General features: G+C 44.2%; 2 protein-coding genes and 1 pseudogene across 2 annotated transcripts; all 3 read right to left on the bottom strand.

Moving 5' to 3' along the window:
• Positions 1 to 970: 970 nt before the first annotated feature.
• Positions 971 to 6,269, bottom strand: LOC130370348 (cornifelin homolog). The gene is made up of 4 exons (XM_056576096.1): positions 6,178 to 6,269; positions 3,446 to 3,571; positions 1,814 to 1,971; positions 971 to 1,538 (listed from the first exon to the last, which is right to left on the bottom strand). Exons 2-4 carry the CDS (start codon positions 3,567 to 3,569, stop codon positions 1,356 to 1,358), a joined length of 465 nt encoding a protein of 154 aa, XP_056432071.1. The 5' UTR covers positions 3,570 to 3,571; positions 6,178 to 6,269; the 3' UTR covers positions 971 to 1,355.
• A 6,599-nt stretch (positions 6,270 to 12,868) lies between these two features.
• LOC130370346 (cornifelin homolog) lies at positions 12,869 to 16,773 on the bottom strand. The gene is made up of 4 exons (XM_056576094.1): positions 16,637 to 16,773; positions 14,674 to 14,811; positions 13,839 to 13,996; positions 12,869 to 13,471 (listed from the first exon to the last, which is right to left on the bottom strand). The coding sequence occupies exons 2-4, from the start codon at positions 14,807 to 14,809 to the stop codon at positions 13,277 to 13,279; spliced, it is 489 nt and encodes a 162-aa protein (XP_056432069.1). The 5' UTR covers positions 14,810 to 14,811; positions 16,637 to 16,773; the 3' UTR covers positions 12,869 to 13,276.
• Positions 16,774 to 19,714: 2,941 nt separating this feature from the next.
• LOC130370461 (RNA-binding protein FXR2-like) overlaps positions 19,715 to 23,565 on the bottom strand; it is a 16,425-nt pseudogene continuing 12,574 nt past the window's right edge.

Raw genomic sequence — 23,565 nt, 5'->3', positions numbered from 1 at the left:
TTATGAGGTCATGTCCAATCCTTTGATATTATAAACAATTTCTGTCCATCCGTCTCAGCTTCGGTCCTAACGCTGTTCGTGATTAAACTGAGGCCTCCTGCTCTAAATCTACTCCTAAATGCGGTGGTTGACATATGACTGAAGGACGGTCAAGGCCGTACCTACCATTGAGGACACCGAGGTCATGTCCTCGGTATTTTTTCCTAAAGTTTCGTTTCTGTGATAACGGCGCTAAGGGCAATTAAAACGTGTTAATCCGCTGGTCCACCACTAGGTGGCACACAACTGCTATTGCCAATACGACATCAGTCTCCAGATGTGGATATCATTTGTGCTTATGATGAAGGAAGGAAAGTGGTTGAAATGATGAGAGATTCATTGCCATGTACAAACAAGCAGCGGAGATGGCCGGTACCATTGGTGTTACCCCAACGAAGAAGAGGATTACCGTGAAGCAGCATCATGCAATTCTATCCTAATATTAAATACATCCTTTGCATTTACCTCACATTGCCAGTGACCACATTCTCGTGAGAGGTATTTTTTGGCTCTACGCCGCCTCAAAACCCTGGTTAAGATCCGGTATGGGGGATGAGAAGCTTTCTGGCCTTGCTCTAATGGATGTGCATAGAAAAATTCCCCTGGATCCCATGAAAGTCCTCCAGAGATGGGCTGCATCTGTCCAAAGAAGAATTGACACTTGTTTTGATAAGAGGTAAGACTTATTGTAAGATATGTTATTACTGTACATGTTACCTATATGCATTCTTTAATTATCACCAGTTTTGAGTAAACTGAATTGGTATTGGTTAAATGTGTATCCAAGCAACTCTTTATATCATTGCAGAACTGAGCAGGATCTCCCCCTTTATCATCTCTTTGTCTCTCATTCCCCACAACACTTAATGTAGATACAGATCATCTTAGTTGTAGTTTTTTGTGAGGCAGAAACACCACACACACGCACACACACACAAAGACACACACACACACACACACACACACACACACACACACACACACACACACACACACACACACACACACACACACACACACACACACACACACACACACACACACACACACACACACACAGTTATACTTAGTTTTTATTTATTTTATGATTGCAGCAACACACTCATACAAAGACACACACTACACAACAGTTTTGCCTAAAATAAATGTTTCATCAGCAACACAGTACTTATGTGTTGCTGTTTTTTCGGGGGGGAAAATATTTTTAGATTTTTTAATGTAATGCAAAACTAAAAGTTTTAGTACTGGTGAATGCATGTTTTGTACAATACAATTGCACACCTTATTATCAAGTATAAAGCCTTGGGTCCTGCCTATTATTGTGGGGGACCGTAGCCTTGGACAGGGTAATATGCCGGAGGATTCGAGGTGACCTGCACGGTGGTGGAGGAGATGACCTGTGTGTGACGGCACCGGCGTTCCTTGAGTTCCCGTGCCAGCTGACAGTATGAGCATATGCCGCAGAACGTGACGATACAACAGTCGTCACAAATGGAGCCCTGTGGTGGGGAATAGAGAAGACGCAAACTAATTATTGATTCATTAATAATTAATTGATATTGTCTTTGATTTCATGGATAAACCCTATTTAATCTGTTTGGGAAAGTTTGAGTGAGTGAGTGAGTGAGTGAGGGGGGATAAGTGTGTATCACCCCTTTTCCAACCACAGGGGTTGTAAGAAAAAATGACTGTTATTGTGATATTTTGGATAACAATAAAGGAAATCAGGTGAGTTGTTGTTGTTGCATCGTAATTATTGTTGGGGCCCACTTGCCTTTATGCGGTAGCGCTCTCTCACGGAGATCCGGAGGCCCAGGGCCACGGCTGGCACTATGCCGCTCCAATACTCCAGCAGGGGGAGACACAGACCCTCGCCGTGGTCTGCGCTGACCTTACAGGGCAGGACGCACGGGCACCAAAATCCAAGGCAGCCTGCACGGTGCGCCACAGTTGAGACAGGTATTATTATTTTGACAAAGCACGGTTGACTACTTTCTGATTGATCAATCATTCCCCACGGGCATGCATTACTTTTCAATACCAGGACTCCTCTCCCCATTAAAATGTCAAAATCCTACATTAAAATCAGAACTACCCACCAGATGTTGTTTGAAAACCCTAAAACACTATTCTCAAAGCACAGCGGGAGAATATTTGAGCTGAATGTTAGTAACTGAGGTACAAGCAGAGTAAAGCACTGAGCCTCCCCCTGCCACCTCAGGGTTGGTCAGCCACTTCCACTTCAGCAGTTTATTCATTACTGAGGGGACAAGAAGATAGACTCATTTTGGGTGTTTGACTCCGAGCTCAAAGGTTCTGGGTTCGAGCCCGACATCCACAGTCAACCTGTAGTCTTCCCTAAGCAAGTGTCAAGTTATTGTCTTGTCAAGTTGACAAACCATTCACATAGACCTCTGAAGAATAAGTCTTGCCTCGAGGATCCGGTTCCATCGGTCAAATGTCAATGGGAAATAACATTGTGTTTTTGAATGATCGTACATAACAAACTCTGTAGGTGGCGCAGAGGTAATTTGCGCGCGCGCAAAGATCATTTGCGCGCTCGCAGGAATAATATAATACGCCCGAATGCATCTTTTATCACATTAGTGAATTATGGCACTAATGTGTCGCCATGCTGCAAAGACTACTCCCCCATCCGTCAGACACGCCTTCCCATATCCGTTGACTGACGGTGCAGTGGGCACGAGGCGTACATTGGTATAATGAGCGCATACCACAGCCTGTCGTGATCTATTGCTTAATAATGCAATGATTAACATTCCATACTGCTTGCCAGCATGATAATAACATTTATGTAAACAGATTTTGAATATTTTGATTGGCTGCATTAAAATATTAGCAGACATTAAACCAAGGATACTTACAATTTAGCTACCTTTAGTTAAGTAGTCTACCCTTAGATCAATAGGTGCTATTTATTGTAGATTAATGCAGCAAATCAAAACATACAAATACATATTTAGTCATGCCCAGCTCAATCAAATCAAATAGACTGTTGACAACATTGTTTAATATGTTCAGATAATTATGAGACATATTCTGAATTATATGACGTATCTTAGGGTGCACTCACACTATGTGTGTGTGTGTGGGGGGGGGGGGGGGGGGGGGGGGGGGGGGCTCCATAACTGAATTCTGTCAGGGAGCTCAGAATTCCTAGGGACGTCCCTGTGTGCGATCATTGAAAAACCCCATGTTATTTCCCATTGACATTTGTCGGATGGAACCAGGAGCCTCGGAGGCGGGACTTATTCTTCAGAGGTCTATTGCAGGTAACAAATATAAGAATCCGATTGGCCGAGACGTATAGAGTAAGCTTTCTCATTGGTGGACTGCAGAGACTGGGGATGGTATTGAGTCAGTGGTAATAGAAACAGATACCCACATATCTCCATGTCGTCACAGCAGCTGCACAAGCTGGATGACCACATCTCCCTCCCCGGCTCGAAAGCCGAGGTCACCACCACACTGGGCTGGTTGGTCATCACCTGTTGTTGGATCATCGCCATGGCTACGGACGGACAGACACAGACAGGGAAAGAGAAAGATGATAAGAGAGTGATAGACAGATGTAAAACATGGGATGAGAGAGTATGAGAGTGTTTTACCACAAGGTGTTATGAAAGTCGTCTTGAGATATGAAACCAAAGCTGGGGCATGAGTTTCGGAGGAAATTAGGCTTTTTGAAACTTGCCTCAGATGGTTTAATGGGGAACCTATGAATTGTGGGTTTCTTGTTTACCTACTAGGTACTGCTTTCCGTGAACAGGGTGGTACAGTCATAACACCACACAAAAATCTCACAAATATAAATCCAAATCCAAATCTTGAAATCCTAAAACTAAAACTTTATTGTAGATGAATGAATGAAGCAGCTCGAGTTAAATCTGGAACAAGTGAAGCCCCTTTTTTAGCAGCCAGTTGTTGGCAAATTGTACCAACGATATATTTAAATGCATCAGCACACACCCTCAGACCACCCAAGACCAAGATCCGCACCATGGGCATCAGGCTTTCCCCGCTGCTGTCCCAAGACTATGGAACGCCCTCCCTGACCACCTGAAGCCCCCACAGACTACAGCTGTTTTTAAAAAAAACTTGCGACTTATCATTTTTAAAAAGCCTTTTGCTAATTTCCCTTTTTCTGTTTATGCATTATATGTTTAAAGGGGACTTATTATGCTTTTTCGACTTTTATGACCTACAAACGTTTTTAGAATGATTGATAGTCATGTTTAACCATACTAAAGTGTCAAATGATGACGTTCATGCATTTCGATGTATTCCCTGCTGACAGTCTGGGGTGGCTGTGCAGAGCGCTAAACACTCGGGACAACAACATTTGCGATTCATTTGTTCACATTTCCGGGAAATCATCTACGTAGAGGCACTCCTGCCTCGCCCCCATATGCCTGGTCCAATCTGCCCGCGCGCGTGCTTCAAGGAAGGTAACCAATCAGGGCGAAAAGGGCGAAACCGAGCGTTGACAGAGAATGCTGAAAGCGCCCAGGTGAGAGGAAGAGTTTCCCGAAAATCGACATCGTTTTTTGTGTATGTTTAAACATGACTATCAATCATTATAACAACGTTTCTAGGTAATAAAAGTCGAAAAGCATAATAGGTCCCCTTTAAACAAAACGTTTTATTTATTTTTTCGTCTCTCTGGGCGGCAGTAGCTCAGGTGGTAGAGCGGGTTGGCTGGTAACCTGAAGGTTGTTGGTTCGATCCCCGGCTTCACCAAGCAGAGTGTCGAGGTGTCTTTGACAAAGCACCTAACCCTGACTGAAGTCACGATGTGATGTCGAATGCAGACATCCTGCTGATGCTGGAACAGAGACTTCCAACTATCCAGCAGAAGCGCCCCAAGGCCATGAAATGCGCCGAGTGGGAAAAAATGATGATGATGATGATGCATAAACTCTATAGCACTTTGAGATTTCTGAATGTAAAGTGCTCTACAAATTAAATATATTATTATTATTATTATTATTATTATTATTATTATTATTATTATTATTATTATTAAATATATCTTAAAACAAAATCTGCATGTCTGGGTTACTTATGGGAGGTAGTGCAAATGTATTGTGGTTAGAGTTTGAATTCATTGGGACTAACTGGTCCGTGGGTTTTTGTGAGACAAAACAACAGTCCAACACAGGCACTCAAAACAAAATCCATATGACTTTTGAATGGTTGAATCCCTCTCTGAACTGTCTCCTCTCGTTATAATACCTGGAATCTTTTTAAATTATTTATTTATCTTCCACTATGGAGGTAATACTATTTATTCACAAGGTTTAGCAAGGATTTTATTTTTATTTTTTTATCTGCCATGTCTAGTGTGGGCTTATGGAGTGTGTGTGTGTGCGTGTGGGCGTGTTTTTGTTCGTATGTACTATTGGGTATGGTCACACCCTGCTGCTCCTCCACGTATGAAGTTCCTAACGGAAAAATATCGTTCTTTGAATTTAAATGAGACTAATGTTATTTGCCTCATATTGGTCAAGCTAATATTGTTTCTGTAGTCATAGCTTTAGATCATTGTGATGGGTGTCTCTGTAAGGACTGTGTCTGTGTGACACAGTCCCACAGACACATCTCATGGGCTCGGCCTCTCAGGTGGTTTGGATGTTAGAGAGCAGGCAGCAGATGTTCGGATAACTACTTTCGTGCATTTATTAATGTATTTCTGAAACCCTGTGAATTCTGCTGCTGCCCGTCTTTGCCTCAATCAAAGAGATTCATTTAAAAAGTTTAATAAAAAAGTTAAAAAAATGAATTATGAGTCAGGTGGTAACAAAAGTACTTTTGACGACAAAGACTTTTGTCGTTGCCTGCATTTACACTTTTTAAAAAAAAAACAGCATTCAACCCAACATTTTACATTTTTTACGTAAATTATTCATCTCAGATCCATGTTAATCTAATATTATTTTTTTATTGATAATCATAATTTATAATGGAAGCACTTGAACTAGCCTTAAGCATATACTTAGAATAAACAATGCAAACAAACTAAAATAATTGCTAAATAATATTTAACCTCGACAATATCAAACACCAAACACGGGAATGAACTACTCCAAATAATATTAATAAAAAATTGTGTCAAACCTGCTTTTGAACGGAGCAAATGTCAGCCTTAATGTGGAGATGCCACTCAGATTGCGCATTTGTCTGAACAAGCAACTGTTTATGTCCCCAGAGTCTATCGTAGCTCTCAGGATGTGGCTTCCCACCTTCAAACATGTTTTTTAGGCTAACACACACACACACACACACACACACACACACACACACACACACACACACACACACACCACACACACACACACACACACACACACACACACACACACACACACACACACACACACACACACACACACAAACACACAAGTCTTGTCGTAGTTGCTGGTTTGTGTTACAGGTATACGAATGAAGCTTGGTTCTTTCTTTTGCAAAACCTTTATTTCCTGTTGGAAATATAAACAGTTCACATTAGAGATGCGCTCTCTTTAGCGTAGTGTACATTCATTGGCTATACTTCATGTACTGTCCTACTTCGGTGCTACTGGTGTCAGTCACTGATGCCCAGCCAACTGTAAGACCTAGAGCGCGCTCTGCTGGTGAAGACGAGTTCGCTCAGCAAATAATGTAAGCCATTCAAAATACCTTGTGATATAAGACAGAACCTGCGTTTAGCTTGTTGACTTTGGTGTAAACATTGAAAGGGGGGGCAAATCCTCCTCTGTCTTTTAAAACACAATGCCACAGTCTCCCCCCAAAAGATGAAATGGCACCTGACATTTCTGTGAACCTTAAGGCATTATCAATGTTTTTAACAAGCCTCACATACCCAAGGCCTCCAAAAGGTATTTGTATGTGTAACCTGATTCTCTGTCAACTTACAGTTTCACACTAAGGACGGCTGGCCTAATCAATCATAACTCAGTACCACAGGTCCCTGTCTCAGCCTCTGGGGTGGTTGTCTTACCATCTCTACCTCCCCATTGTTCAGGGCTTGAGACTCTGCCCCTGACTGACCATGCTCAGGCCTTTCAGGACCCGGGTCAGATCTCTGAGGTTATAGTGGCAAATCCTCTTCGCTCTGTAGTGGCAAATCCTCTTCGCTCTGTGGTGGCAAATCCTCTTCGCTCTGTAGTGGTACATCCTCTCCTTGGTGCTGAGGCTGGAAGGGCTCTGCCAGAGGATCCAGGTGCCTTAGACGCCTCCCCCTGCCAGGTCTGAGATGCCAGTGGAGGTTGCCGGTGTAGTCGTCGTCGTCGTCGTCGTCGTCGTCGTCGTCGTCGTCGTCGTCGGTGTTATCTGGCTCTGGCGGCTGCGATGGTTGATGTCTTGGTCTTGTTCCTTTCTTTGCAGGTCTCTGGGCGTCTTTCTTGGGCTGCAGATTCGTTGCTGATGGCTGGTCAACAGGTAGGTAGTCGCAGGGCGGCAGCAGGTTTCTGTGGACGACCCTGTCCCTTCCTTTCCCATTTTCTGGGCTGATCTGGTAGACGGGGCTGTCATCCGCTTTCCTGTCTTTGACCTTGTACTCTTGGTCCTCCCAGTAGGACTGAATCTCGCCGGGCCCGCCTCTGGGGGTTAGGTTTCGGAGGAGAACTCTGTCGCCTGGCTGAAGGTCTCTTCCCTGCACTTTCCTGTAGGGGTCTAACGACACACGTATTTGTACCGAACCGTCACGGTACAGGCACTTCGGAGCGGTTACAGAGGTGTACCGCGGTACGTAAATGTGGCGTGCATAGCGTTAATATGGCGAATGTAAAGGCTTGTTTTGCGATGCAGAATTTAAAACTTGAATTCCCTTTGAGTTCCTTTTGAACTCACTCTGCAGTACAGCTGCGAATGTATTCCTCAAATTCCAACGGCATCCACGACAGCCCATCAGCATCTGAGTGGTGAGCAGTGAGGAGTCAACCAAATAGCTAGTGTCACAACGGATGTGCTTGCCCACACACACACACACACACACACACACACACACACACACACACACACACACACACACACACACACACACACACACACACACACACACACACACACACACACACACACACACACACACAACCAGGATATTTAACCAGGATGTCTTGTGGGTGTGTGCACCAGAGAACTGCGAGGAGGCTTGTTGCAAATAAAGTAAGATCAAAAAGATCATGTTGAGAGAGAGGTTCACTTCCATTTTTGTTTTATTTGATTAATTGTATTTTGTGGAAAGAACACAAACAAAAACAAAAGAACAATTTTGCAATTGCTTTTGAGAGAGGTTACCAAGACAACAGGTGACGGCGTGCGAGCTACCGCGTCACGGGCAAGGGCGCGCTTCCACTCCACCATGTATCTACTGATGTATCAGAAACCCAGAGGGGGCCCCCTCCAAACGCATCGACTTCGCCTGGCCAGCCTCCCTGCGCCCCACCTCCTCATCTCAGAGTGTGTGTATATGTGTGAGTGGGTCTGTATAGGTGTGTATGCGCTCCGTCCCGTAGGACCCCTCTCAGGCACAGTATAGGCTTCCTTTACCGTTTCATTATCTATTCATTTGACATTTTGTAATTGATTTATTTCTTGTTCTGGCTACAGAGCTGCTGGAACCCTCCACCACCCCTCCCCCCCAAGCTGAGAATAGGAGGGAGGCCGAAGTGAAATGTGACGTAGGAGACTCTTAAGGCGAACGCCAGGACCCCTTATCCCACCCCTAACCGTTTCTTTTAGTGGACCCCTAACCGTTCCGCGCGTGCGCCCTCACACCTCCGCCCACGTCCACGCCCCTATGCCGCCGCAGCCGATAGCAAAGAACAAGCACTTGAATTTCCTGTTTGGCACCAAACATCCCTCGCTCTGTTTTTATTAACCCATTCACCACTGCCGCTCCTGTACTCCTCGCTCTCCGCCGGTGTCATGCCAAATTTGTACCGGCTGCCAAATTTGTACCGGGCACGTCAACAGTTGTCCGTTGCCAGGCAACGGACAACTGATTACATAAGGGTTGTCCGTTGCCGGGCAGGTTTCAAAAAACATTCGCGCTCATGTTGCCAAAGACGAAATAACATAATACAGATAACGGATCGCTAGATAACACTTGTTTTTACTTTATATTTGTATTGTATTTAATTGTTTAATCAAATTTAGCAAGTAAACTGAGTGTTTAAAGCAGGTCAAGGACGAAATAGCACAATACAGATAACGGACAAGTGCGAATGAACGAGCTTGAAGGTTTGCGAATGTTCGTGAACCTTTCATGTCATTCAATGCGATCGTCCGTTGCCAGGCAACGGACGACGCGATCATCTGTTGCCAGGCAGGTTTGGAATGGATTACGTATGGATGACGCGCCCGGTACAAATTTGGCAGCCGGTACAAATTTGGCATGACCCCGCCACTAGTAACGCCCCTGTACTGTCGAGTCATCACTCGCTCTCAGATTCATCCGTCCATCCGTCTCTTAACCAAAACGAACAAAAGGAATTAAGACCCCTCCCTCGCTTTTATGCTTCTTGTGAAACAAACAAAAAAAAATAACGGAAAAAAATCGAAATGATAAACTCCAAAAAAAAATTAGCTTCCCCAAATTCAAGGCACAAAGTCTATCAGTAAACCGTCATCCGCACCCACGACCAGACCCGCCTCCCCGTCCATCTCGTCCTGACTCCGCCCCCCTCTCCCTCCCCGGGCGTGGCACCGCCGGCCCGACGCCACACAGGCAGGGACCGTGAGTCCGCCCTTGTGTGTCTATGGCCTCGCCGCCCCCCCCCCTCTCTCTCTCTCTCTCTCTCTCTCTCTCTCTCTCTCTCTCTCTCTCTCTCTCTCTCTCGCACACACGTAAACAATCACTCCAACTTCTCCAACTCCATGGCTAGGCTACTTCACTAAGACCACAACCACCCACAAGGCCTTTATAACGGGAGAGTACCTAGGTTCCCCGGGTCCTATGTTCCCCGCTTTGTATGTGACCGGGGAACATAGGACCCAGCGAGCAATTCGTTTAATACGGAGCAATTCGTTTGATTTCGGCAGCAACGCTGCCGAAAAAGTTGAAAAAATGTTCACGGTTGAAAAAAAAAAAAATTGAAAATGTTTCAACTTTTTGACGGAGCCGAAGGCTCCAACGGAACGGACGGATCCACAATGCATTGCGCGTCCGTCCCCATTCAAAGTCAATGGGGATCAGTCAACGGACGGAGGTAGTGGGCACGAGGCGAAGTTCCCTAAACCTGTCTGTCCCTCTGAACGCTAATAAGGGGATGAATGTAAGTGTGTCGTTTTAGTTTAGCTTTGTATTATTGTATGAGCTTGCCACCACTCATACTCATGTGGTGTGAATGTACAGGTTGAATTATGTATAGGTATAAATGTGTAGGTTTAGTTCAACATAAAGGATGTTTTGGGCAGGTATAGATGATATACCTGAATATATCTCTTCTCCCTGGGTGGAGCTACATATATGATCGTGGCTCCACATATACGATCGTAGCTCCACACACAGAACATGGCTTTGGATATAGAAGCTAAGCCCTCACTCGGTCTAGCATTGTATTAATGTATGAATGTTCTATACATTTATACTAATATGTATTGAAGGTCATGGTTTGATTATCTATATGTATAAATGGGTCTGTTTTGTTAAATACAAATGATTCTATGGGCAGGTACAAAAAGAGGAGATTTTACGTTTACTGTGATCTCTAGGCAGCCCTCAACTACCAAAATTCCTCAGAAATCCTGAGGCAGCCGTATGATTGGCCTAAGGTAAGAAACGTTCAGCTCATACCGTATGGTTAATTGCTAATTTCTAATTTAAAATTGCTAAAAATAAACTGTGGGCAAGTGGAGACTGTGGAGCGAGGAAGGTCAGCGTTTTGATACGGCCGTGCCTTTATGTTGAATTCATTCAAGTCAGGGTTGAGCATCATTAGACAGCAGCGAGAAGATCGATGGAGAGAGAGAGAGAGAGAGAGAGAGAGAGAGAGAGAGAGAGAGAGAGAGAGAGAGAGAGAGTAAATCTCAGCGCAAAGAGTACAGACCGGTAATGTTTGAATCCTGAAGATCAAGACCGTGACACAGGTTGGAGACACAATAGAGATGGAATGTTGTTGTTATGGTGGGGAGTGCGGTGTGCGAGTGTTACTGCGTGTGTGGTGATCTCTGTGTCGCTGCGACCCCTGTGATTGAATCATTGATGTGAAATGTCTGAATCTAATCAGCACACACGTTTGAAAGGCTGTGTGGGGATTCTTCTTTTTTAAAGATTTCTTTTCGCATTTTAATGCTTTAATATAGCGTGAGATAGAGAGGAAGGTATGGGAGATAGAGGGGAGGACTCGAACCCGGGTGGCTGCATTTTAGGCCTGAGCCTATATGGTACGCGCTCTGACGGTGAGCCGCCGGGGCGCCCCAGGCTGTGTGGGATTCTACAGCCGCTGTGAAAAAGAGACCAAAGAGTCTGTTTATATGCCATAAAAAACGTAATATAGTAACATATTCATTTTCAAATTCATATTTTGGACTTGATATCTATGTAAAATAGATATCAACTGATAGCCATTGGTTTAGCCTCTAAAGGTTTATGATGGTAAAACGGTTGTTAACGGTTAAGTGTGTAAAATTGGCATCTAGCTAGCGTAACAGACTTCGCAGAAATTCATAGGTACGTTTGATGTGTATGATCCCTTTAAAATAATAATCATTGTGTTTCCGTTACCTTACCTTACCTTGATATCTCCATTCATCCAACCACGGCGGATGCGGACATTTTACACAACAAGCCAAACATCACCACGGCAGGTGTGCTCGCGCGCTCTCTCTCTCTCTCTCTCTCTCTCTCTCTCTCTCTCTCTCTCTCTCTCTCTCTGTCTCTGTCTGTCTCTCTCTTGTTCCTCCTCCCCTCAGCACCTCTACCTTGTGATCCTGATCTCTCTCCTCCAGGAAACGTGTTTAGTGTATTTGCATAACCGCCATCTGATTGGCCAATGGATCCGCCGCTGCCTGAAAAGTTGAACATTTCTCAACTTTTTGACTCAGGCAATGGAGCGGACGGACGGACCCACAATGCATTTCGCGTGTGCCCCATGCAAAGCCAATGAGATCCATCGACGGACGGAGGTAGTTTGAACCAGGCGTAACCCTAAACCTAACCCTAAACCTTCGCACCTGGGGAACATAGTGATGACCCCTTCATAACCATGCAGTATGCCAAAGCCGAAAAGGACATGCACGCGCACAGTCTCACACACTCATCTTATGCACAACAATCAGTTCTTTCATCACAATTCAGTCACTGCAAGGTGGCTGAATGGAGTTAGAATAGACCCAAAGTGTGATACACTCTGGTTTAGCTTTCCCTTGCTAGCCGTTTTTAGTATGACTTGTATACATTACGTCTTTCTTCTGTTCTTCTGGCAAACATGGCTAAATTGCATACGCACACAGGACTGGCTGGCTCTGCTTGGCAAAAAGTAACATATTTGTGAATAAATGTTTTGAATTCTGAATACTGAACATGGTGAGCTTAAAAACATTTAAGTGACCATTAGTGACAATAAAATAAAAATATATATTTCTTTGACTAAATTTGTGACCCCCTTCAAATATGGCTTTTGAGGCTTTCAGGGGGTCTCATGGGAATATCGGGGGGGTCGAGCACCCACTGACCCCCCCGTATTTCACCCAGTGCTACTAACATATACAAACATAAATTGAAATATCAATTAAGTAATGTATACAAATATGTATGTTAGATTAAATATAAAGAAAGTGTCATGAGTCAGAATTTGCACTGGGAATTTGTGACAAAATATTTTTGGACAAACTTTTATTATCATTATGCATGCAGGCAACGCTCTAAACTTTAACACATCAACAGCACAGACTTTCAAAAGAACACACACGGGAACAGACATACACAGATACACACACACACACACACACACACACACACACACACACACACACACACACACACACACACACACACACACACACACACACACACACACACACACACACACACACACACACATTTAACCAAGTCATCTTGCAAAGCCTTGAGCGGCACATTTCTTGGGTGGGTTCAAACCCGCAACCATAACGTCATGTATAGTATAAAGTATAAGTATAAAGCATACATTTCTTCTAAAAACCTGATCCCATAATGTAATGTATATAAAAATAAGGCCTTGGGTACTGCCTATTATTGTGGGGGACCGTAGCCCTGTTGGACAGGGTACTGGGGTACATATGCCGGAGGATTCGAGTTGACCTGCACGGTGGTGGAGGAGATGACCTGTGTGTGACGGCACCGGCGTTCCTTGAGTTCCCGTGCCAGCTGACAGTATGAGCATATGCCGCAGAACGTGACGATACAGCAGTCGTCACAAATGGAGCCCTGCGGTGGGGAATAGAGAAGACGCACACTTATTATTGATTCATTAAGAATGTGTTTGATTTCATGGATAAACCCTATTTAATCTGTTAGGGAAAGTTTGAGTGAGTGAGTGAGTGAGTGAGTGAGTGGGTGAATGAGTGAGTGAGTGAGTGAGGGACTGAGTGAGTGAGTGAGGGACTGAGTGAGTGAGTGAGGGACTGAGTGAGTGAGTGAGGGACTGAGTGGGTGAATGAGTGTGTATCACCCCTTTCCAACCACAAGGTTCGGGGGGTATAAGACAAAATGACTGTTATTGTGATATTTTGGATAACAATAAAGGAAATCAGGTGAGTTGTTGTTGCTGCATCGTAATTATTGTTCCACGTGCCTTTATGCGGTAGCGCTCTCTCACGGAGATCCGGAGGCCCAGGGCCAAGGCTGGAACTATGCCGCTCATCGACTCCAGCATGGGGAGACATAGACCCTCGCCGTGGTCTGCGCTGACCTGACACGCCAGGGCGCACGGGCACCAAAACCCAAGGCAGCCTGCGCGGTGCGCCAGAGTTGAGACAGGTATTATTATTTTGACACTACCCACCTGACGTTGTTTGAAAACCCCAAAACACTATTCTCAAAGCACAGCGGGAGAATATTTGAGCTGATTGTTAGTAACTGAGGTACAAGCAGATTAAGGCACTGAGTTTCCCCCTGCCACCTCAGGGTTGGTCAGCCACTTCCACTTAAAAACCCATTTATTTTCTACTGCTTTCAGTTAATCTTGTTATTGTTTTGTTTTATTCTGTTGTGACTTAAATAATTATTTGTATATATATTTTTTTTTTATAATGTGTTAATTTATATATATATATATTTTATTCTATTTTTTATTTTTTTATTTTAAAGCACTTTGAATAACCACTGTGTCTGATAGTGTGCTATACAAATACATTTGACTTTGACTTCAGCAGTTTATTTATTACTGAGGGGACAAGATAGACCGGTTTGGGTGTTTGACTCCAAGCCCAAAGGTTCTGGGTTCGAGCCCAACATCCACCACAGTCAACCTGTAGTCACTCCTGAGCAAGTGTCAAGTTAATGGCTTGTCAAGTTGACAAGCCATTCACATTGCAGGTCACAAATATAAGTAACCGATTGGTCGTTTTCTCATTGGAGGACTGCAGAACCTGGGGATGCTACATTGAGCAATAGAAACAGATACCCACATATCCCCATGTCCTCAAAGCAGCTGAACAAGCTGGATGACCACATCTCCCTCCCCGGTACGAAAGCCGAGGTCACCACACCCGTGGTGACCACACTGGGCTGGATGGTCATCACCTGTGGGTGGATCATCGCCATGGCTATGGACGGACGGACACAGAGAAAGAGAAAGATGATGAGAGAGATAGAGAGATGGAAAACGTGGGATGAGAGATTATGAGAGTGTTTGACCACAAGGTGTTATGAGGGTCGTCTTTAGATATGAAACCAAAACTGTGGTTTGAGTTTCGCTGGAAATTAGGTTTATTGAAACTAGGCCCAGATGGTTGAATAGGGAACCTATGAATTGTGGGTTTCTTGTCTGCCTAAGGGGTAATCTGTGAACAGATTGGTACTTTCATAACACCACACAAAAACTAACCCTTTGGAGCTACCATTGTTAACTGAAAGTACAGCTTGATTGTTTCTGGGGAATGTATAACAATGAACCAAATAGTACTGTAACCAACCAACCAACCAACCAACCAACCAACCAACCAACGTCTTCATGTTACTGAGTAAGAAATAAGGTAACAGAGGCTGACAAATTGCTTTGTACACGGTCAATTAGATCTTTGTAAAGTAGTAATGAGGTGCCGTTTCTAAGCTTTTGCTGCTGAAAAGGGTGCTTCACTTAACCTACATTTTGCTTAATTTTTTCACTTTTTGCACGTAGGCCTATATAGAATAAGAATCATGCGTTAAACCTTAAATCTAAATCGGCATGCTAAATTTAAATCAAAAACTTACATCGAAATCGAAATCCCAAATCTAAATGCTTAATCTCAAGCTAAATCGTATACATAAATGGAAATCTTCATTTATAAATCCAAGTTCAAATCCTACAACTAAATCTATATTGCAGATGAATGAATGAAGTAGTTCGAGTTAAATCTGAAACAAGTGAAGCCCGTTTTTGAGCAGCCAGTTGTTCCCCAATTGTACCAACGATATATTTAAAAACAAAAGGGTTACTTATGGGAGGTAGTGCAAATGTCTTGTGGTTATTCATTGGGACTAACTGCTCTGTGTGTTCTAGAAAGAACAACAGTCAATGGGAAGTTGCAATGTCAACTTCCCATTGCCTGTATCATTTTTCAGTATGTCAATGCTAAATGTCTTGTGGATCAAGTTTAAAAGATTTCTCAGATATTGTGATTGATGGCTGATTGTAGGTCTACGAAAAAAAGAACCATGTAAATATTAATTATTGCCTTTCTTCCTTTGACTGCCAAATGTCTTGGTGGTTTGAGTTGTAAACATTGAGACTAATTTCTTTGCCTCATATTGGTCAAGCTGATATTGTTTCTGCGGTCATGGCTATAGATCATTGTGATAGGTGTCTCTGTGTAAGGACTGTGTGTGTGTGTGTCACATGGAAAAAGTGTTGGTTGTTAGGTAGAGATCCCATGGGCTCCGGCTCTCAGGTGGTTTGGATGTTAGACATTTGAAAACCAAATCAGCCGCAGAGCGATCACAGCCAGATTTCCCTGCCACACGTCATTCCCTATAGGGAAGCTGGCAGCAGATGTTCGGATAACTTTTTCCTCTTTCATGTCTCGTGCATTTATTTATGTATTTCTGAAACCCTGTGAATTCTGCTGCTACCCGTCTTTGCCAGGAGGCTCTTTTTTTAGAGAGAAATTAAAAAAGTTAAATAAAAACCAAAAAAAAAAAATATGCGTCAGGTGGCAACAAAAGTACTTTGTTACTAATCTCAAATCCATGTTCATCTAATATACGATTGGGCGATTGGGATAAATTTATGTAATTATTGATAATCATTTCATATGGAAGCGCCTTATATACTTAATAAACAATGCAATCAAATTAAAACAATTAGCAAATGTTTAAACGCGACAGTATGATACACCGAACACTGGAATGAACTACTCCAAATAGTATTAATAAAAACTTGTGACAAACCTGCTTTTGAACGGAGCAAATGTCAGCCTTAATGTGGAGATGCAGCTTAGATTGCGCATTTGTCTGAACAAGCAACTGTTTATGTTAGAACATTTATCCCCAGAGTCTATCGTTGCTCTCAGGATGTTGCCACCCATTCTCACACACGCCTTTTAGGCTAACACACACACACACACACACACACACACACACACACACACACACACACACACACACACACACACACAGTCTTATCGTAGGGTGGTTTGCAAAGACATCCTGTATCACTGCAGGGTGTTTGAACGGAGTACTTGCAGAGAACAAATCACCGTACAATATGCCAATACGACAAAATTGTTGGGTAAAAAGCAGATTCTGCTAAAAGACTAACCAATTACTTGTTAAATATGTCCACTAGAGGGAGACGCAGGATCGCATAAGGCCATAAGTACAAAAATAAGTACATTCCTTTTCAATGGCCAACGGTAGGTTACAGCAGTCTTTATACTTCTAGTTACATTTAAGCAAGGAGATGGGGGAAAAGAGAAGGTATGACATAGGAAATTTGTAATTCCCGTACTGTTTGAAGATCGTCCAAATGGTGTTGGATTGCAAATAAATATGGGTTAGGTAAACCATTTAGCAAAATCGACTAAACTTTCAGTTTAGTCGAGAAGTGGCTCATGGGGACTCATCCAACTACAATGGAATATGACCCATTAGATTGTGTTGAACAAGGTCTGCGTGCAATGAATCTTAGGACTACAAGCCGGTTATTAATAACTCAAAATTCATAACACAGTCCCTCAACAACACATGTATATTTTTGTTATTTATTATTTTGGTCATTTAGGCGAAGCGTATATGAAACTTGACTCAGAGTGACCTCAAGATACAGGTCATGAAGGAGCAGGTAGGGGTTGGAGGAAGCATCTTTCTCAAAGAGCCCCACAGGATAGTGTGCGGACGCTTGCTATCATACTTTCTTGCGGCTGAGCTATAACCAACAACACATTATTCAATCTTTCATAGAAATAAATGTAAAAAGGTCAATATACCATTTTACGGATAATAAAAGGACAAAAGGATAGAATATTTATACCAAACGATGAAAAGTCCTTTATTGCCACCAGAAAATGAGCGAGAAAAAAAATAACAATTGGACAGTGAGGAGTCAACCAAACAGCTAGTGTCACAACTGATGTGCACGCCCACACACGCACACGGGAGTTCAGACACACAAGGATTACAATATAACCACACACACAGGGAGGAGTGTGAGGTATAAAGGTGTACACAAAAAACATAAGGGTCACATTTTTCCTCCCTTGTACAGACATGACCCAATAAAAAGGTACAAATACTCAAGTTCCTTTGATCCCGCTTTCGATTAAAAAAAAAAACCTGCCACAAGCAATAAGGGCCAGCAGCAGAAACTTTTGATTCAATTTCAGCCTCACATTGTCTAGCGAATGGGTGCTGACCAACGTCCAACCATATATATTCAAACTTTTACAGAACTTAAGAGTCGTAGTACACAATAATCCCTGACCCTCCCGTCCGCTGCCTCATAATATCCAGTATATAAATAATATATATACATATATCTTGGATATATATTTAACCAGGATGTCTTGTGGGTGTGTGCACCAGAGAACTGTGAGGAGGCTTGTTACAAATAAAATATTTACTTGGAGTTGTATTTATTTCGTTTTTGTTACTTTCCATGTTGGGACATTCAGTATGTACGATAGCAGCAGCTCCAGGAAGAAGAGATGTTTAGGGGAGTCAGATCTCATTAAAAATCAAAACACAGTCTTCATGCACGGGACAGGCACAGAGTGTCTTACGGAGTCGTCACCAACTGACGCCATGCACGTTAGAAACGTACAACATGAAGGACCAGGGCAGAACTCACAAGAGAAAAGGGAATCAAAAAGATCATGTCGAGAGAGAGGTTCACTTCCATTTTTGTTTTATTTGATAAATTGTATTTTGTGGAAAGAACAAAAACAAAAACAAAAGAAAAATTATGAAATTGCTTTTGAGAGCGGTTACCAAGACAACAGGTGACGGCGTGCGAGCTGCGTCACGGGCAAGGGCGCGCTTCCACTCCACCATGTATCTACAGATATATCAGAAACCCAGAGGGGACCCCCTCCCAAAGCATCGACCTCGCCTGGCCAGCCTCCCTGCGCCCCACCTCCTCATCTCAGAGTGTGTGTATATGTGTGAGTGGGTCTGTATAGGTGTGTATGCGCTCAGTCCCGTAGGACCCCTCTCAGGCACAGTATAGGCTTCCTTTACCGTTTCATTATCTACTAATTTGTCATTTTGTAATTGATTTATTTCTTGTTCTGGCTACAGAGCTGCTGGAACCCTCCACCACCCCTCCCCCCCAAGCTGAGAATAGGAGGGAGGCCGAAGTGACATGTGACGTAGGAGACTCTTAAGGCGAACGCCAGGACCCCTTATCCCACCCCTAACCGTTTCTTTTAGTGGACCCCTAACCGTTCTGCGTGCGCGCCCTCACACCTCCGCCCACGTCCACTCCCCTATGCCGCCGCAGCCGATAGCAAAGAACAAGCACTTGAATTTCCTGTTTGGCACCAAACATCCCTTGCTCTGTTTTTATTAACCCATTCACCACTGCCGCTCCTGTACTCCTCGCTCTCCGCCGCCACTAGTAACGCCCCTGTACTGTCTAGTCATCACTCGCTCTCAGATTCATCCGTCCATCCGTCTCTTAACCAAAACGAACAAAAGGAATTAAGACCCCTCCCTCGCTTTTATTCTTCTTGTGAAACAAACAGAAAAAAAATAACGGAAAAAATCGAAATGATAAACTCAAGGTTTTTTTTTAGTCTTTTTTTTTTTTTAGCTTCCCCAAATTCAAGGCACAATGTCTATCAGTAAACCATAATCCGCCCCCACGACCAGACCCGCCTCCCCGTCCATCTCGTCCTGACTCCGCCCCCCTCTCCCCCCCCCCCCCCCCCCGGGCGTGGCACCGCCGGCCCGACGCCACACAGGCAGGGACCGTGAGTCCGCCCTTGTGCGTCTATGGCCGACCTCGCTGCCCCTCTCGCTCCCCCCCCCTCTCTCTCTCTCTCTCTCGTTCTAGCTCGCTCTTCGTTTCTTGACGTTAAACGCGCTTCGATAGACGCGTCGGTTTTGGCGGGAAAATACGTTCGATTTTTCACCGTCCAACCCCCTCCTTAGTCAAAACCAGTGATAAACAACAACGACAACGTAAATAATTGACACAACAAAAAAAGAGGACATTAGTTTAAAAAACTAAAAAACAAACAACATAGAGAGTCTCGTCCTGTTTCTTGTGTTTCCGTATTTCTTTAAAAATCAAGTCATTTCCACCAGCTCTGTTTTTTTTTTTGGTAAGCTAGTCATGTGTTTTTTTCTTAAAAATAAGCACTAAGTACTGATAGATAGGATAGCATACACCTTTAACGTGTTTTTTAAGTAGATGCGTTTGTCGTTTTTTTTACGTTACGTTTTTCTCGCACACGTATGAATTCAGATATTTTTCGTCAGGTACTTGTTTTTCTCTCACTCTCTCGCTCTTCGGTTCAAGGTTAAAGTTAATGCAAGCAGGGACACAGATTGCCATGAGGTCTTGCTCTAGACGTGGATTCTTCCAGAAGGGCAGGGCCGCTCTATTTTTTTCTTTTTTTAAATACACGTGGTTTGTGGTTATTATTTTTTTGTTGTTGGTGCCGTTTTCTTTACGAGACCCCGTTGACCAAGGCCTTGGTCTCGCTGGCGGTTGCCACGCCGTTGCTAGGGGAGCCCTTGGAGGGGGCACGCTCGTCTTTCTTGGTGCTTGTTCCGTTCTCCTGGAGGAAGAAGAGAAGATGCATCACTTCACCGGCCGCACAGCACCCGAGAAGCAATGTACAGCCTCCGGTGTGTTAATGACCACATAGAAACCTGGAACCCTTCCTCCAATGTGCGTTGGTCAAGATACGACTGGCTTTTTCTAAAGGGATAGTACATTTGTCCTTTCCTAGACGACTCCACTAACAGTTGATCTAAAGTTTCAATTTCGGACGGTTGCCGAGATTCGTTGGATACACGGGACTCCACTTGGACGGGTATCCAACTCCTTGTACAAACTTGTTTCACCAAAAGGTAACTTTCAATTGGCGCTCTGTTCCTCATATGCTGAAGGTTGCCCACTAGTCTGCACCCGAATCCTTGGTATTAGTTTAGTTTCCAGCCAGCGTGTCCCAACACGTTGTGTTAATGTTTAAAAGCCATTGCACCATATTGTGTTACTTAACTCTTCAATAGAAAACAAAATCATTCAGTCATGAATATGGACCGATTTGCATGGACAAATAGACTTCTGGAAATTAATGAAACCTTAGTAATCCAGCAACGAGGTGTTCAACTTTATGATGGAGATAATGAGGCTAAACTAGATGTCGGAGTCGTGTTGCTGACCACTCAACGACTGATTCAGAGGGATGCGTCACAAATTATATATGGAGTTATGTTCTAATCCCCTGTATGGCCCAGACATCCAACAGCCCCTTGAAGACATGGTACCAGAGTCCTCCCTGAAGGTGTGTGCGTGGAGTTTGTGGAGGAGGCTGTGGCGGTGGGTACCTTGGGTTCAGGGGCAGTCTGGTTCTCCTTCTGGGGAACGTTCTGCCTGCTTTGGGACTCGGGGCGGGAGATGTAGTCTGCCACAGTCACTGGAGAGCCGCGGAGGAAATGCAACCAGAGTTAGCTCGGCCTAACTAGCACGTGATTGGTTGCAGGACAACCATAACTTTATTAACCCCACACAGGCAATGAGGGTGCCACAGCAGAAAGTACAGGACGGTGAAAAAATAAAATAAATAAATAATAATAATATTATTTAAAGATGCGGTAAACATTAACCGTATAATCTCCATTATTATTTATTTGGTGATAAACCAATGACATCAGTACCGGGCTTTGATGAATAATCAATTCTGATTGTAAACTACAGCATTCAGCGATCTGTTTTTTCAGTTGACTGCTATGGATGCCATTTTCATCTCTGGAATCAAACTGATTATCTATTTGAGCGGCAGCAATCTAATGCATGTGGCGTGTACCGCGAGGGCGGAGCCAATGCCCTCACCTTGCTGTCTGTCACGGCTGGCCGAGCCACCTTCGGGGCGGTTGCCACGGTTACGACGGCGGCGGCTTCTGTTGCGACGCTGGGGTCTCCCCTCCTCGTCTGTAAAAGGGTCAGGTTAAAGACTCAAACGTGGGTGTACTTGTGTACGCGTGTGTCGTTTTAAAGACAGACAGTCATGCGTTTGCATCACTGTCCGGGAAGAGTAACGACACCCTTTGCTGCCGTCTAAAGGTCCTGATCTATTAAAGGCCATAATCAGTCCACAACCTTTACATCCCTGCTCTGGAGAACATTGTAGTAGTGATTTCGTTTCTACATGGAACAAAGCAAAAACTATTGTCTTATATTAGCAAATAATCAGGAACCCCGGTCTGAATGACGCAAAATGACGCATTTTGCGTTTCAGCTAAAAACAAGTGGTGCAACACCTTATCACCACGAGATTAATGCTGATATTAAGTAGAGAATTTTTTTTCTTTCTTCTTAAAATAAAAATGAAAGAATAAATAAATGACGTCAGTAACGTTTAAAATGATCTTCCGTCCTGTGATTCTTCTGCTGTGACCCCCTGATGAACACCGCAGCCCTGTCCCCCTCCCCGGGGGGGGGGGGGGGGGGGGGGGGGGGGGGGGGGGGGTCCCCTGCTCACCAAGTCCGTTATCGCTGGTGGCGGCCTGGCCGTCCGACTCCTCGGTGGCCGCATCCATCACGCTGGGCTCCTGGTCGTTACGGCGACGGCGGTCGCGGCGGCGGCGGTCTCCGGCCCCGGCGCAATCGGCTGCTTCGGCCTGCTCGCCCTCGCCCTCCAGCAGGGAGTAGGGGTTGCTGTCCGGGTCCTTCAGCACTGGAGCACACACGTATACAGACACGTCAAAACAACGCCATTTCAGCGATGGATCCAGCTGTGGTTTGAATAACAGCTGGTTCTTTACCGTACAGCACACACAATGGTTTTTCTTCCTGGAATTACATGACAGATTCACAACAGCAGATGGCGCCAAACGACTGTAAAACGAGTGTTCCCCTTTTGACTGAAGCGAGTCCCTCGATACAACGTAAGGTTGAGTGTCACATTTAATTTAAAATACTATGTATCAGATTAAGCCGCTCCCAGTTTGCAGGTGGGAGACCTTTAAGGCCAAAAAACACAACAACAGTGGTGTCCTTACTGATAGCATCAGGAATCACAATTGATCAGCATTGACCACAGATATGTCAAGGTCCACTAGCTAAGAGATGGATTTAATATAAAGGATTGTGAAAAATGTATTTGTAAATATTTGTATAGATGCATAAAACAAGATAGTTGTTTTTTTTTAACAATTTTTGTATGATCATTATTTAGAAATACAATTATTTTCTTTATATGACCAAGATTTGGTCTTCAAATATAATAACTTTTCAAGTCGTCTTGATCTAAGATTCGTATTTGAGCCACTGTATGACCCATTAACGCCCTGAAGAGCGATGCTCCATGTTCTTATGTGGCACGTGTTAAGCAGGAGATCCTCGGACTTCCTTTAAGCGACACATGACAGGTGTGTGCCATCTGTTCCAAGGTCCAGGGTTTTATGGTGAGGAACACAGCGTTAACACAAGCCAAGTCCCCGGCAAACCTTCCCGCACAGACTAGCTAGCATGAGGCTAACCGTCTAGACGGCAAGCCCCAGGCGACATGCATCGATCCTCTAGCTCCGTCAGCCCTGTCCACCGCGATGATGAAGCACCTCCACCTCCACCTCAGTGGGTACCTGAGCTGATGGAGTTTGGGGTTCTGGCGCTGGGTCCTCCGCGGCCCCGGCCTGCGTTGGCCCCC

Source organism: Gadus chalcogrammus, chromosome 17 (genome assembly GCF_026213295.1).
Source record: "Gadus chalcogrammus isolate NIFS_2021 chromosome 17, NIFS_Gcha_1.0, whole genome shotgun sequence".
Lineage (NCBI taxonomy): Eukaryota > Metazoa > Chordata > Actinopteri > Gadiformes > Gadidae > Gadus > Gadus chalcogrammus.
This window is presented reverse-complemented; position numbering and strand designations above follow the sequence as displayed.

Coding starts and splice junctions, on each gene's coding strand:
- LOC130370348 (XM_056576096.1), bottom strand. CDS start 3,569: ATGGCGATGATCCAACAACAGGTGATGACCAACCAGCCCAGTGTGGTG. Junction 1,972..3,445: donor CTGTGACGACATGGAGATAT/GTGGGTATCTGT, acceptor CGCACCGTGCAG/GCTGCCTTGGATTTTGGTGC. Junction 1,539..1,813: donor GAGAGCGCTACCGCATAAAG/GCAAGTGGGCCC, acceptor TCCCCACCACAG/GGCTCCATTTGTGACGACTG.
- LOC130370346 (XM_056576094.1), bottom strand. CDS start 14,809: ATGGCGATGATCCACCCACAGGTGATGACCATCCAGCCCAGTGTGGTC. Junction 13,997..14,673: donor CTTTGAGGACATGGGGATAT/GTGGGTATCTGT, acceptor CGCACCGCGCAG/GCTGCCTTGGGTTTTGGTGC. Junction 13,472..13,838: donor GAGAGCGCTACCGCATAAAG/GCACGTGGAACA, acceptor TCCCCACCGCAG/GGCTCCATTTGTGACGACTG.